The 16,339-nt window shown below is 40.3% G+C and overlaps 1 protein-coding gene across 3 annotated transcripts in view; it reads left to right on the forward strand.

Annotated features, from left to right (window-relative positions):
* Window positions 1-16,339, forward strand: part of tcf12 (transcription factor 12) — a 119,122-nt gene that overhangs the window by 81,096 nt on the left and 21,687 nt on the right. For 2 of the 3 annotated variants that reach the window (XM_088920988.1, XM_088920989.1), the window contains exons 9-12: window positions 8,160-8,259; window positions 9,257-9,396; window positions 11,107-11,248; window positions 11,449-11,516. In XM_088920988.1, coding sequence (XP_088777114.1) covers window positions 8,160-8,259; window positions 9,257-9,396; window positions 11,107-11,248; window positions 11,449-11,516 — 450 coding nt within the window. Of the gene's footprint in view, window positions 1-2,523; window positions 2,684-8,159; window positions 8,260-9,256; window positions 9,397-11,106; window positions 11,249-11,448; window positions 11,517-16,339 lie in introns of those variants that run through there. The other variant, XM_088920990.1, reaches the window with a different exon arrangement.

The following is a 16,339-nucleotide window of genomic DNA, read 5'->3' on the forward strand; positions in this document are numbered from 1 at the left end:
CTGTTTAAATTGCTACTGTAATAGAGTATGTATATGTGTCATTTTCAACGTTTCACTTTTTAGGTAATGCTGCATGTGTGCAGTTTTAGAAGCTCCGTTTCTGTGTTGTAACTCAAGACCCAGAGCAGTTGGTTTTAAAGGCCGTAATTCGGACACAGCATGAGAAAAGCTGATCGCTATGTTTTCAGCCTTCTTCCACTGTAAATTGAAAGGACAGTTGCATGTTGAATAAATTAAAAACACGATTGCTAGGGGAAGTAGTTTCAGCAATTAAGAATGAGTAACCTCGACTCTTAAAAAAAAAAAAACGTGCGTGAGTTATCCGTCTTCTGGTCTCTAATGGAATTGACCTAGGTGGATTTGTGTTTTCGACACCCAGACGGACCTGGAAGGAAAGGCGACTGCTCAGATGTGATTAAGAGTGAGGTGCGGGCGCAGTGGCCGATTCGGGGGACGTGTGTGTGTTTGTGTCCCACAGCGAGCACAAACAGCGTGCCGTTGTGTCAGGGTCCTAGGTAGGTCACAGGCGGGACAGACTTGAGCTCCCCGGTGTACGTGGGTCCAGTGTATCTCTCCACGCTGACGGCATGTCTGTCTCAACTAAAGTTTTTTTTTTTAAAAAAAAAAGCTCCATCTCCAGCTGACTCACTTTGTCAGACTGAGCCACGGATTAACCCTTCACGTGTCGCCCGGGAAACTGGAACAAACAACTGCTTTGACCCGGGCACTGTGAGAAGAGTGGAATCCATTCTGAATGTAACAGGATTCTCTCGGCTGGCCAGGGAAAATAATACAGTGCAGCTGTGACAGTTTGTAATGTAGTTTAGCAGATTTTGTTAAACAGAGTTGGGGGAGGGCAGTATGTGTATTATGTAAGTTCTGCTAAAGAAAAACGTCACAGTTCCACACTAAGAGTACGGTTTTGTTGTGTGATCGGGTTGTAACCTCATTCATATTTTAAACCCGCATCTGCCAAACGATTTCTTTGATTTTTTTTGTGGAACCTTATTTTTTTTCTTTTTCCTTCGTATTGTCTCTGGGAACGTTGTATTTCGACTTTATTTGGTCTTTAAACAATTTTTTGTACCAATTTTTCTTTATAGCTTCACGTCAAATGAAACATATCCAATTTTAAAACAGTACCAGCATGTCCTCAAGTGCTTTGGAAACCAGAAAGCACTCAGAAAAGTCAGCAATACAAAAAAAAACACAACAAAAAAAGCATCTTTTTCTATATTGGCTCAGGAACAATGCTTTCATCTTTTCATAACAATAAAACTATTCAAGCCCTTCATCTGCTTTGGAGAAATTGCATTTATTCCTAAATGCCCTCGCCGTAAACAGTAAGAGCTATGCATCATTGCAATTGGATTTTAATCTCTTGCTACACTAATGTCAATAGAACCCAGACTGTCAAAAGAGATTCTGCATCTTGCTAGTTGAAGAAGACAAAAGCTTTAGCGGAGAGGTTTAGGGAAAGACATTACTTATTGCAAATAAGTTTTTTTTTTTTTTCCCTCCTCCCCCTTGGTCTCTGAGGGCTGAAATAAGCCTTTGTGGCTCGGGGAGAAAGAGGAAGTGGCGTGTCAATGTGCTGCCTGGCGTTTCAATGGCCTGACGTAACACCTCGGCCTGCTGCAGCTGCTGCTTGTTTTAAAGAACTTTTTGTTGATCGCCAAGACTTAGTGCTGTTTATTAGCGCTTCAAGTGCACACCACAGCCTGAATACGTTCCCCCCTCCGCAATATCGGACTCCAGCTAGCACTGAAATATCAGTAAATATCACTGTTGGCCTGTTTCCGAAGGTCACAGGTATTGTCTGGTCGGCTCGGGCTCTTGGGTTTTCAAGTTCAACATTTGCTCTTGTTAAATGTTACAGGGCGGCCGCGCGTCTTCGCCATTTTACCACGTTGCTGCCCAAAACTGAATGAAGAAAATGGAATAAAATTGTGAACGGAGGGTTTCACCCGTGTTATAGGTCCTTGAAAATAAAATCCTGCTTCCCCCCCCCCCCCCCCCCCCCATTGTCCGGAGTCCGATTACTGATTGGGAAATTTCTAGAGTTTGGGAGCAACTTAAAACCAAGCCAGATGGCGTAGGCGCTGGAGGTGCATCAGCCCCGGTCTCATACTGCCACGAGCGCTCTAATTTAATTAAGACAAAAACAAAAGATTAACCAGCTCAGGATTAAGCCATGTGTTTATTGCTCTGCAGCTTTTAGTGGGTTTAGATAAAGCTAATAAATAATAGCATGCTCATTAATTAATATGATTTTAGTTAAAGCTTCACATTTTCCAGAAAATCTTTTTTTTTTGTTGAAATCCACCCCGTGAGTCGTTGTCGTCCCCCCCCCCCCACCAACTCCCCCCCTTCTCTCTTTGCATCAGCACTTATACAGCTTAAGAGAAAACCTTGGAGATCAACCCCCTCCCCCCTCCACTGCTGCCTGGAATGGTTCAGCCCTAATTTGCATAAGTTCCTTCTGAGTTGATCCATGTGTGGAGGGACAGTACTGAAGGAATTAGTCCTTTTTCTGCGGGTTGGATGTATGTCTGGGATAAAAAGGTAGTGTGCTGTTGCTGTACTCTGAGACTGTATAATTGCTAAACCCAACATGTACTGCGCTTACCCTGTGCCTGGAGTGGGTAGCAACTCCTTAATGTATTACTACAACGGTAAAACGGTAAGTGCACTTCTTTTCATATGTGTGTGTGAGACAGAGAGGACAGGTTTTCACACTGGTCCGCAGGTTTGAAAGAGCAGAACAATACTGCTGTCATTGGGTGCTGTGTTTAGTGAGTTTTCTGCCTAGTTTGATTTTTTTATGTTTTGTTTTTTTGAGGCTTGGCTATGACTGTTTTATCTCAGCATTACACACACAATATTTGTTTTGCCAGGTATAGCTGTTGTATGCATCAGTGTTTCCAATAAAAATGGAAAACTTTAGCAGTGTTATAAGTATTTGTGAGCTTTTGTCCTGAACTTTGTGGGAGAGTGTTTTCTTTTAAATATTTAAGATTTCAGCTCACAGTTTTTCAGGATTTCTGTTTGAAGATCTGATTAAAGTGTCACAGTGTGTGAAAACATGTTGCCGGTGGATTAATGAATGAAATGTGATTTGAAAAATAGTCTTGTGGGTTTTCTCTCCTTGTTTTCTAGATTCCCCTGTGATTTCTTTCTAACTTGAAACATAGCTACAGAGTGAAATACCTTTTACTCGTTCTTCTTTATAGAGTTTAACTTGTTTAAATTATATAGGTCTGATAGACTGAAAATAGAGTTCTTGTAACTTTGGATTTATTTTTATTGGCAAGTTCGTGCAGCAGGGAGAGAAAGATGAAAGCCTTTTTTTAGTTAGCTGAAATAATAACAAGTACAAGTCTGGGAATGATTAGGGGAAACAGTCAGACTGTTAAGGTTAGACTTTCCTGTTTGCAGTTTGAGGTCCAAGCACTAGCTTTGCTGTTATTCCATCTGTTTCTAATCAAATCGGCATTCTTGACCCTATGGGGAGCCTGATCTGATTCCTAGCCATTTCAGTAATAGCCTCTTTGATATTGTGCTGTTCTGAAAACTTTATTTTGTGCCTTGCCTGGTGTGTGCGTTTGTATGGAGTGATTCCAAAAGATGGTTAGTTTTGTGAAGGATTCTGTCACAGGTGTAAGTAATAGAAGTAAGGTGCTACATCAGTGAGACTTTAGATGTGCAGTCATGTTGAACAAAGTAAGAAAAACATTACAGCCTGTTGGTATCTTTAGCTCCCCGCGGAGCATATGCTGGGTGATTAAAAGAAAAAGAAGTCTGTGTTGTTACAAATATGCTAAAGGAACAGGTTCTGCATTGTACTTTCTGTGTAGTAATTACTACCGTGTGATGCCATTTTAATATTTAATAAGTTTGCATTTTATCTGTGAATCTTAAACACCATTAAAGCATCTACCAATGCGATAAATTAGTGTGTGGTACTCTGGTCACTGTTCTTTGTTCCAAAAGGTGTTTTTCTAAAATGTCAAATGGCTTCGCCTGTCAAAGGAATATTATCCACCTGCTAGATTTTAAAATGTAAATTTATTAGGCTGCAGAAAGAAATTTGGAAGTAGACTAACTTGTTTATTAGTCCTTCTCAAAACGCAAATGTTATACTTTGTTATATACTTCTGTCCATGCGAGAACTTTCCAGCAAAAAAATACTGAGGGCAATACGACTTCCATCTATCCTTACTTCTTCCCTTCCGCATGCCCCATCACAACATTTCCCTTTGTTCTTGCACCACAAAAGAAACTCTTTGATCTTTTTTATATTAAGTATTTCCAGGCTTGTATTGTGCAGGAAGAAGAAAATTGATAGCATGTGGTCATAACGGGTCAAAGTTGAACTTTATGATTCAGAACAGTTGGTAAATAACAAATAAATCATTGATCGCCAGAGACTGAGAATCAAATGATGCATTTAATGTTCATTTATATATTATTATTCCTTACAGCTTTAAAGTTTATTGACACTCATATGTGCAGGTCTAAGAACTTTGTGTAGTTTTATAGCAAGTCATTTGGCTCACTGTGCTGTTGTCTCCTTGGTTTCTGAAGTATTTTTCCTTTGTCCTCTCCACGTTTGCTTAGATAAATACCCAGATGTTGAAGAAACTCGCATATTTCAGTGGATTGGAAGGGCAGGGTATATATTTATCTAAGGTGTTGGCCTTTCCTGTTCAGTATCCCTGAATAAAAGGGGGAATTTTAATGAATAAAGTTATTGAAGGAAAAAGTTCAGTAACATTACTCTTGGAATGATAAAACCCAATATTTGTATTTCCACCAACCTTGGGATTTCATTTTGAAATTAAATATCACATGTTCCAAAACCAGGTTTCGTTTTTAAAATAACCAGTTTCGTTGTGTTCGGGCAATCTGGGTAACTTTCACATTGTTTACACTCGCAGTCCAGTCTGCGACAGAACTTAGGATTGTGTTTAGAGCCAGATCATGTTCTAAAAGAAAGAAAATGCAAACGTATTGCATTTTTCTCTTCGATAAAAAAACACATTTTTTAACCAGCCTCACTGTTAACAAGTGATAACAGTAGGCCAGTAGTGTACTTTAAACTTAAAATTTCACCCCGTTTCAAGATGCCAGTCACAGAACTGAAAAGCTAACAAGTCTTATCAGGAAAAGACGGAATTGAAAAACGAAGGACTCTTGTGTTTAGGCTGCGTGCCTTCTGTCTTTATAATTGTTACTTTTTTCTTGAAGAAAAGAAGAAACCCTCAGGCGAAGTATGATTCAAACTAATGGCTTGTAGGAACAGGATATTTTGTTGTCGCTTACAAACCAATTGCTTTGAGGTATTCTGGTTGAGCTTTTGTTTTACAGTACTCTTTTTTTCAGATTCCCTCCAGAATTAAGGCGTGCTGATGGTTTCATGGTTTTCTCTTGTGCCGTGTTCTCACTGCTGTAATGTTTATATCAAATACAGGTGTCCCAGGGAAAGGAGGTTGGGATGTGGTAGAAGAGAAGATTTGCAATATCCAGCAGATCCTGATAAATGACTCCCATTTACTGTTGTCCTCCTTGTTTTGGTCTCATTAGTTACCTCTTGGCTGATGGGCACGTCCGTTGAGAATAAAAAAATTAGTAGTAAAACATCTGATATTAAAATAATATGAAGTTATTGATATGTTATTACGAGGTAAGGCACGTGAGGATATGTGAGGTTAAAGACAGCGGGGGTAAAAATCAAATGTAAACGAATCCCCACAAACACACACATCAAAAAAGCAACTGCTTGGGTTTGTTAAAGGCTGAGACAACGGTGACTGATTGATTTTCACAAATGCGCCCATGAAGAAATAAACTAAACGCTCCCAGCCTCCTCCAGAGACCAGAGTATCTCGGGTGCCCGGTGTGCCGTGGGGGCTTATTAATGGGCTGGCCGCTTGGCCAAGGGTAAGGAGGACAATTAAGTTTATCCAGTGCCATATGCTGTCCATCACGGCTCAGACAGGGGACAAAGCTGGGGCCAGCGCTGGGGTCTAACCTGGGATTGCCTCCGAGTCGGTGGGGGTGAGGGGGGGGGGGCATTTGCCCCAGTGAGAGAGGAGCCCAGGAGAGTTTCTCCTGGTTGAGTTCATAGGCTTCACCTTGGCCGCCTCTGTGCCTCTTTTTTTAAGAGGCAGATTTCCTTCTATATCCTAACTTCTCAGTCTTGCTCCTCTTGGCTGCTTCCAAAACCCAATTAATCATCTGTGTTAAATCACGGCTGTTTGTACCTGACAGTCACTTGTTTTCAGACAGAGCCTTAGAGTCTGGAATCGCTGTGGAACTCTGCAGGACTCTGTGACAGGTTCTCAGAAGAGCCTCTTTATTAGTTATTTCATGTTCACTGTTTCACCATGTTAAAGAAATACACTGCTTAAAAATAATAAAGGATCAAAAATAAAAACTCGGAAGCTTATGATGGCTGTGAACTTCATGCAGCTATTCTCTAAGATACCTTTTTTAAAATCTGCTCATCCCAAAATAATTGAAACATAGAATTAGTTATGTTCTCTGTCATGTCTGGTTCAACATATTATATGATTGGAGCATTTTTAATATTTTTCAAAAGGAAATGTACTCACTTTCAGCTTCATGCCTGTAAGGAGAAGTGCTATTTTCCTATCTTTAATCATGATGTATTATTACAAATTTAAAGGTACGAGTGGATCGTTAAATGCAGGGATTGCCATTGATCTGCAGGTGATCGGGTGACATGTGGGGTCTGTTTTTAATTTGCACAGTGTTCTGATTGTAACTGAAAGAGACATGCTCCTTTTTGTGGCATGGAGTTGCAATTCTGCTTCCATCTGGATTTCATGAAGTCCGAGACCACATCAGTAGTGTTTTGCCACAGAACCCCTTTGATCCTTGAGGGTTAGACTGGCATGGGCGCAGCTACATAACTTGCAGTTTCATTTATGTTCACCCGAAGTTAAAAGGTACAAAAACAAAGTAAAAGAACAGACTGTCTTTCTCTCTCTGGAGTTTTGGTTTCCTTAGTGCTTTTTGCAAAGTGTTTAATGTTAGGATATTTTTTATTTCATTATCGTCTGGGAATGAAAAAACAGACAGTCCAAAAAACAGCTGCTTAGTATTTCTTTGGTTGTATTACTCGTTTGGTTTTACTTTATAATTATTAGCCAGCTTTAATAAAAGGGTCTTTAGGGGTTCCATCATTTAATCCCAGGTGTCATTGAATGTCCATCATGAAATGGGAAACTAACTAAGAGAGATCTGTGGTACTTTCTCACATTAATCAACACTCTGCTTCTGCCCTCATTGCTTCTCTGTGACTTTGCTACAGCCCAGCCTGTCTTTTTGCATTGCGACATTGATGGATTATCCATCAGCTTCGGCATATGTTACACGAGTTGGAGCAGCAAAAAGACTGAGGTTATTAAGTCTGATTTTGCTTAATATGTTAGAAAGGCTTTGTGACAAGAGTCTCGGTCCTGCCAGTTTTCATGGGCGGGCGTCAGTGCAGGATGTAGTCAGTATCCTGGGATTTTGCTCCGTGTCTCTTGACTTCTCTCAGACAGCTAAAGTTGAATATTTTGGCCACAATTTAAGAGGTCCCTCCTCCATTTTGACTTTTTCCCCTAAATAATTGGAGTTGGTCTTTTGCCAAAATGAGATGCTCACGCAATGCCATACAAAAGAAGAAACATTTCACTCTATTGAAATGGGTGGTCCTGTAACAAATGGAGAAGCTAGCTGTATTTTTCTTTTCTAAAATCTGCCCAATGCAGATGAATCATGAGAGGAGGATGAAGACAGGGATTTCTCTTCAGAAAGAAATATCCTCAATCTGGATTTAGAACGGCATTGATCTTTGGCCTGCAGAATGTGACAGCTGCTATAATCGTGCTTCAGATTATGGGATTTTTAAAGTTCATCAATAGAAAACATTTTGAGCCCTCCCGCCTTTGTGTTTCTTAGTTCAAAAACCCCAGATGTATGTTTCTCCTACTGATGGTTTGGAGCAATTCCCAGCGAATGTTGAATGTGTTAAGAAATACACTGGAAGTTCTGAAAGCAAGTAGTGTGGCTTTGCAGCCCACAGAGTCTTTTGACTATGTAGATCAAGATGTTGTGTAGTAACTTCTCCGGTTTTCTTTGGGTAGGTGTACGCACCTTCGCCAAGCTCAGATGACTTCAACAGAGATTCTCCCAGTTACCCGTCTCCCAAACCTCCCAGTGGCATGTTCGCAAGCACTTTCTTCGGTAAGTGAAATTACAGCACTCCCCAGGATTGCTTTTGAATGTTTCCTGTAGGGACGCTGGTGAAAGCATCTTAAAAAAAGATGAGAATTGTTTTCTGTTAATGTTAATCTGCCGGTGTCTTCCCCCCCCCCCCCCCCCCCCCCCAAGATTTCCTGCAGCTTAAAAAGTCATTTTTTTTACTCTTTTTCTTAATCTTGTTAGTTCCGCCACACAGTTAAATAAATAACATTTTTTTTTGTTTTGTTCTGTTGAAAATGCTTTCCCTGTGAGATTATTTGGGCAGAGGTCTCTATTCAAAATATATAGTTTGGCTCCTCTGTAGGTTTGTGTTTGCATTGAAACAATGGACGAGACCTGTTAAATCTAAGCTATTCTATTCAGCAGCAGACAAAATGTCTCTGTACATGTAGGGAAGGAGCCTATTTCTAATTACATTTTGAAAGAAAGTTGTATGTTATGAAGCATTTTTTGTTTCCAAGGACAAACTCCTGTTTTCAGGCCTCATGAATTTTTTGCCCTTCTGCTCAGCGTAAATCAGATTGCACTCAAGGTCTTTACAATTAGTAGGGGGAAGCTTTGTGTTTTCTCAGCTGTGGTCAGGACTAGGTTTCAATTTCAGCAATAAAACAGAGGTTTTCAGGATACCAGTGTTATCCTGGCCTAAAAGCAGAGTTTTTCCTGTATTTTCAGACCAAGACATGCTGTATATAAGAGTGATAAACACTATGTTTAATGTTAAAGCGCACTTTTAATCACATCTAAAAGCAGCCTAAAAAGTAATGGTTTACAGAGCTATTGATTGAGATAAAATAGTTTAGCTTGCCCTCTGTGTAAACATAACTGGAAATTTATGTAAGTATAATAATTTTAAAGACGCAGAACAGGCCGCAGGCTTGTAAAAGCATCTCTTTGTGATAAATGTCTTTTTTTTTCATTTCATTGTAAAATCTCGTTGGGACCGGAACTCTTCTTCATTCTTATTTATTTTTTTTAATAGATGGGACCCACAATTCCTCTGACCTCTGGAACTCGTCCAATGGGATTAGCCAGTCAGGCTATGGGGGAATGCTGGGAAGCTCGTCCTCTCACGTGTCGCAGTCTGGCAGCTATGGCAGCCTACATACACATGACCGCTTGGTAAGACAGCTCTGTGTGTGCCCTCCCAGGCCCGTCATCTTCACTTGGCTCTGCGCAAACGTCTCCAGCTATCTAACAGATCTTCGGCTGTCTCAAGTTTTAATTGTTGTAGCTCATTTCTTCAGGTTGTTTTGGAACGTTAAATATTACTAGAGATTTAAGCCTTCTGACTTGGAATTTTTTTTTTAATCTGACACATTTCTTATAATAATGACCTAACTTCTGCTTGTTTTCTCTCTATAAAAGAGAGATACTGGTATAGTAAGAACAGGGCTTGAACTTATTTTTACAGTTCTGGAAATGTTTTGATTTGTGAAATTCTCGTGTGTATGATTACAGCTATCTTATAAGGTAACTATACTAAAATATCTGTGTGATTGATTAAGCAGTGCGCGGCGATAGTATAAAAGGGGCTGAGATATGATTTAACTAATATTGACATCTTTGTATCGGTTCTCAGCCGTGGAAAAAAGCCGGTCTGAAAGGGCATTAGATCTAATCTGGCAATTAACACGCATTAATGGATTTGTACCCATAGGTTTAAGTGATCCCTTTCTGTTAGACCTGTGAAGTGGTAATTCGGGAATAACAGTATTGACAGGTTTAAAGGGAACATGTCAAGTAAATCATTTTTAGCTTCAGGATCCATCAGTGTAGCTGCGGTTGACCTTTGTGAACACGGGGAAAGAGGTCTGGGATTGTGGGGCTGTTCTGGAAATCTGCTCCGCTGTACAAGACTCTCAGTTCGTGGTCTTCTGTTCAAGATCAAGGCTTTGTCGATACGTTGCCAAGTTCTATTCAAAGTATTTTTTCTGCGTGACATAGATATCAAAGGGCCTTCTCTGATGATCTGTCCTCTCAGCCTATGCTTCTGAGCCTTCTCCTTCATCTGAGCATCTTACCCTCATTTTGCTATAAACACTCGATTATATTCATTTACCAGAGTGTAGCATGAGTGGTGAGGGTGAGGGGGTCTTTTTTTATAATTAGCCCTAAAGGAATGGCTGCATTGCACACTGTTTGTTTTCCACCCCTCTGATTCTTCCTTAGTAAATAAATGATAAAATCCTCAGTCTGCAGCCCTTCACCTCCCCTCCTCCCCCCACCAGTAGATACCTCTCCTGCGAGAGTGTGGCAGACCGGCGTAGTTTGTACATTCGCTCCTCTGAATTTCTGCTTATCGCGTCCGTGTCTGGTTATCACCTCTGCCTGTTGCTCCGCCCGTATCTGAGTTCCATCTCTCTGCCGAGCGCTGCTTGTCGGCCTGCTTGAGGTGGCCACTGCGCAGTGCTTGAGGCTGACCTGGGGTCAGAATGAATTTGCAGCTGCTGCTTCCCAGCTCTTGGTCTCACCGCTCAGTGAAAGTGACTAGTGTTGGACACGGAGTCAGCTGTCTCCTGCCCGTAATACTTGTCTGTCAGTTGTCCTGAGTTCTGGGTACAGACTTGGTGACCTGTGAGGCCTGTTAGCATCACAACGACAATTGTGTCATCTGTTGACACAAATAGGACTAGCCGTCATTTTTAATGCTTCACACTGCTTATTAACCTGGCTAAAAGACAGACGGTAGAAACTGACTGTACTGCGTTTTACTCCTCTAAAGAGAATATAGTTAAAGATCTGGAAAATACTTGCGGTTATAATTTGATGTAGAATCAAACTGCTTTTAGTTGCGCTTTCAACTTGTGGTGTATGTTTCCTTTTCCCCAGAACTACCCGCCACACTCGGTGTCCCCGACAGAGATCAACGCCAGTCTTCCGCCCATGTCCAGCTTCCATCGCAACTCCAGCACTTCGCCCTACGTCACCACTTCTCACACTCCCCCGGTCAACGGCACCGAGAGCGTTCTGGGTAGGCCGCGGGCCGCCGTCGGAGCAGAGCGCCCTGCTTTAGCAGGAGAGCTTAGGGAACCAGATGTGCAGGATAGGGTCTTTGCGTGTGCGTGTGCTGTTAGGGTCTGCCCAAATTAAAATTTATTTGCCTGCTTTATCCGCTTTAATATTTAAATGCTTATATTTTAATTGAAAAATGTTTTTTTTTTAACCTTGCAGCAGGAAACCGGGGAAATGCCACTGGAAGCTCGCAAACTGGAGATGCACTGGGAAAAGCTCTGGCTTCAGTAAGTACAAAGCAGTCTTTCATCTGTCTCTCACTTCTGCTCTTATTGACCAGACTCTCTTTCTGGAGCAATTTAAAATTGTTCTGTTTTAAACATCCTGGTATTTTATCAAACATTACGACTGCAGTGCCCCACCCAAATTGTTAAACAAACAGCCAGGGCACGAACCATTAATCATTCCTGCTGTCTTTACCCAAAGGTTGGTGGGGGTATGAAACAAGCTACCCAATCATTATGCTGATTGATAACTTGGTTTCTTTCAAGAAACTGCTGGATGACATCCTCGGGGGAATTAGCTATCAACAGCTAAACAGGCTGGCTTGAATGGCTGAATGACCTTCTCATGTTCATAATCTTTCATATGATTTTATTTATCATTTATCAGTGTTTTTTTTTCAGACGTCTGCATGATAATATCCTTATTAATAATTCCTTGCACTTCTCTTGTTTGTGACAGTCCCTATGCCTGAAAGGCATGAAATAGATGCTGTCTGTGCAGTGTTTATGCGTCTTTGCTAAAATGCATATTGCCGATTTGTTATCTTGAGTTCAGAAGCTGATTCATGGGAGACGAAGCCCATGTTAAGCTGGTTACACAATAATTGTGAATTGAATTATCTGCATTGTAGTCTTAGCCTTTTGTTGTTGTTTGATGTCTCCACTGCTAAACCTAATTTCCTGGTAATGCCTGATGCTGTTCAATGCTGTAACAACTTCCATAAGGACAGGCAAGAAAACGTTTGTGTTCCTCTGTTTCTAACGTCTAGATTGTCTCAGTTTTTGCACTGCTTCGTTTAGAAGAATAGTAGAGAAGATAACATTTTCTCAATTTTCTTAGTGTTCAGTTTTTTTATTTGTTGATGAAATGGTTTACAAGCAAAATATACAGTTTTTTTTCCATTTTCTTTTAGCTAACAAATGCACTAGAACTCTTTACATTAGGACAGCAGAGATAAGGAGTTAAATTCAGAAATATATTTATTCAAGTCAAAATTAGTTTGGTCATTACAGAAAAACAAAAGCAGTCTACACAGAAATATTACTTCCTTTTACTTCAAAAAATGAAATCAAATCAAATCTAAATTTTAAAACCGGTTAAGACATTGTTTTGCCAAACTTTTCTCACTGTAAATTGAGAGACAATCTTAACCTTTCCTTTTTATAAATCTCACTCACAATGTTCAGATGATGGAGGTTCTTTAATAAGCCAGTTTGTGATTGCTTTTATACTCGAAGCTAGAAGAAATCCTAGAATTTATATCTGTCTTTTTGTTCAGTGTGATCAAATGGAAAAATTCCAAAATGCAAGTTTCTTTGTTTTACTTGTATTTTGGGGCTAATGAAGAAACCATTTTTTCCCAAAAGACATTTCTCCATGTATGTGGACTTTTTTGTGCTTATTTGTTGAAATTTGCATATACTCTTCCAGTGATTTTATTTACATATATTTAGAGTCTTTTTCATGTCCACAATACTAGTGAACAACTTTGATATTATTTTATTCTGATTACTTTGTTGATAAGCAGGTATAAAAAATATGATTTGGTAATATTTTGGAAGTTTGTAACACATGAGGGCACTTTCCAAACAGACCCAGTCTTTGGGGGTGTTTCATATAAGGCACAATAAAGGTACACCATTTCCTATTGAAGTTTCCTTTGAATTGCCTTGAAATATGACACTGTCCTTCAAGCTGGAAGATCATAAGAGTGATAACAAATGAGAATAGGCAATTCTGCCCATCTATCCTGTTAGGTAGTTAGTTACTGTAGTAGCTAATTAGAAAAAGTAGGTTACCAAACTTTCCTTTTCACAAAAGCAAAAAAAAAATTAAGTGATTGGTTTGTAGTGAATTTGTTTTATAAAGTGAGCTCTTATCCAGTTAACCACCTACCTTTAATTAGGGTTAAAAAGGTTTTTATTGTGTTTTCGGGATTTAGCTGGTAATTGGCAGCCCTGTGTTAAACTGAGACATTTTTGTTTTCCAGGTGAAAACCTTTAAAGTTCTGATTTCAACTTGAGGCCGACTAGTCCCTTTCAGTATTACAATAAAATAAGTACCTAAGCAGTGCAGAAAATTCAAAGTTAGTGGTCATTTGTGGAAAAATCTGGCCATTGCAGAGGTTTACAAATTCACGGGCAGAGGAAATCAAGGCCGGCAATATGTAATCTGACTGGTGGGTGGGCACTGGTTACCACGGTAACTTGATTTTTGTCATCCTGTGTTGTTGCTTGGCAGGAGCAGCCAGGTCATTCCATAAATCATTTCTGTCATAGCTGATGGTGATGCATTCCATCTGGCCTATCAGTGCATTCCACAGTCACTGCATTTCAAACCCCGCACTCACACATCTTCACTGATTTCACTCAAATACTGGAACGGAGAAGAAACCCCAAAACAACAGGTGAAACAACAAGAGGCCGTTGCAACTGCAGGGTTATCACCTCAAGTGTTACAAATCGCATGACAAACGCAGGAAAGGTTTGGAAGAGGAAAGATGGGGCGCGCACACAACGCTCGTGTACGCGGCGATTCATTCTGTCTGTAAAAATTGTAGGAATTTTTGTTGTCCCCACCTCTCCCGCCTCCAGAAACTGTTTAGACCATAAATTGTTTGCAGCCCTGTTTGCTGATCGCGGTGCTTTAAATTGTTAGATTACACGGGACACACTTAAAATCATTTAGGGATTTTCCGACAGAATTAACCTCTGCCATCAAACGCACTCAGACCAAAGGATGGCTGATAAATTAACCATTCGCCATCCCACTTTGAAACAAAGCAGGGTGGCTGTACTGAGTCATTCTTGCATGTGATAGCTCTTTTTTTTTAGAAATTGATACTGCACGCAAAAATAATGCCCTACTTCAAACTTCAAAGAAAACGACCTTTGTTGTTATGACTGGGTATTAACCGCTATCCAGAATACTACAGTATGTGATTAAACATGTAAGGCCAGATAATACATTTGCAAATGTTTTTTTGGGCCTAAGCCTGGATAATTGTGGTCTTAATCTCAGAGTATGCAAGAAAGGGAATTGTACATAAAAGTATTTACTCAGAGTTCCCAAAGCCCATGGATTATGCATTAGTTTGGATAATCAACCAGCCTTGATAGAAGCAAAAGGAAAATCTGGGTATTCGTGCCGTTTCTAATGTGTTTCACTGAACACTTGCCAAACAATAACCCTTTAAGATTGTGCCCGTGGAGGGCTTGTGAAGGCTAAAAACATCTGGTATTTCTCAGTGCCTAATGTCAAATCAAAGCACACTTCACTCTTTAAATTCCCAGAAGATCAAACGGTGAGAGCATTTAACTAACACTTTGTTTGTTATACCAGCGCTGTCCCTGAGAAAGTTTGCTTTGATTTTTTTTGCCATACCTCGGAACTCACTGAGCGGCAGTTCGCCTTTAAGGTGTGGGTGTGTGTTTGGGGGGGGGGGGGAGAGGAACGCTGGCTAATAGCTTTTTGGCACAAAGGAAAAAGGAAAACATAGGGAAGTTGACTACAAAAAAAAATAATAATCACAAATTAAGTCTTTTTGTATTCGCAGACTCCATTCTATTTGCATGACAAAGCTGATGTGAAATGTACACTGAGGGGCTGGGGGAGACGGGGGGGCTCTGGGCTCAGGGGTTCAGCTCTGCAGGCTGCCCATTGAATGTCCTTTGTCCGGACCCTCTTTCAGGGGGCTCTCGTTATTGGCACCCCGCTGGCTGGAGCGGAGCGTGACCGATGGGGAGGCGGGGTCTCATTTGTTGTTGTAAAATGAGTCGTGTTACAGTTTAAATCTAGCAGAAGGCGCAGGAGACGGCGAGAGGCAGCCCGGGCGCGCAGCGGGTCGAGAGTCAGTTACATAAGCTGAATGCGAAGCAGGCCGCAGAATGCATTTGTCACGTTAATTCTGCTTTGGGAGAAAAAAGGACGCGGGAGATGCATCATTGCCTGTTCTTTGTAATAGAGCTGCAGGCGTGTCACAGCTCTGAGCAGCATTTCAGCCCAAGTGGTTAGGAAGTTGGAATTTGTAGAATGAGGGCAATTGCCTATAATCTATAAAGTATATAACACGTCCTGTAATATTATTCGTACAGACCTTAAAGAATCCTCGACCTCTATGTTTTTTTCTCTGAGTTTACTAAAAGGTTTAAATATATGTATTTTGTATCGGAAACATTTTTAAAAAGTTACCATTTTTACCATCAGTGCTGCGTTGTTGAATGATAGTGTGGCATTCAGCTTCCTTAATTACATTTTAGGTGTTAAGCCTGAAAAATGTTTTGTTTTGAAGGGCTTGCAATTTTCTCTCCCCTTCAACTGCAAAAAAACAGGTCAAAGGTATCCATTTCCTTTATCCTTTGCGCTTTAATTGGTGATAATACTGTTTCTGCCATGCAGTTAATAAGAGAAAAAAGACTCTTTACAGTATAATTACTACATACAATGTGGCTTTTGTTTACAGGTCAGTTTGTAGTAAGAAACCTTTTGTGTGAGGTATGCTAGAAATGAGTTATTAGCCTTACATTCTGTACTATTTTAAATGAAGAACAGAACCATAATGATGAGTTGCAGTATGAGACAGAGCTGGATTGGCAGGGTTGTTTTTGTAAGCACCATATGCCAGAAATTTTAATATGATCACAGTGTTATTTGTGAGAGGTAAATACAGAAATCATGACAAATCTAAATTGCCTTATTTCATCACTTCATGTAAGACATTTGAAACACAACAAATGTAATATCTGTGAATGCGGGCTTAGTGCTTTCATTTGTAGGTTTCACCTTCTGAGCAAAATGCAAAACCTGACCAAAGAAGTTCCCTGAA

This window comes from Atractosteus spatula, chromosome 7, assembly GCF_055471065.1.
Source record: "Atractosteus spatula isolate fAtrSpa1 chromosome 7, fAtrSpa1.hap1, whole genome shotgun sequence".
NCBI lineage: Eukaryota > Metazoa > Chordata > Actinopteri > Semionotiformes > Lepisosteidae > Atractosteus > Atractosteus spatula.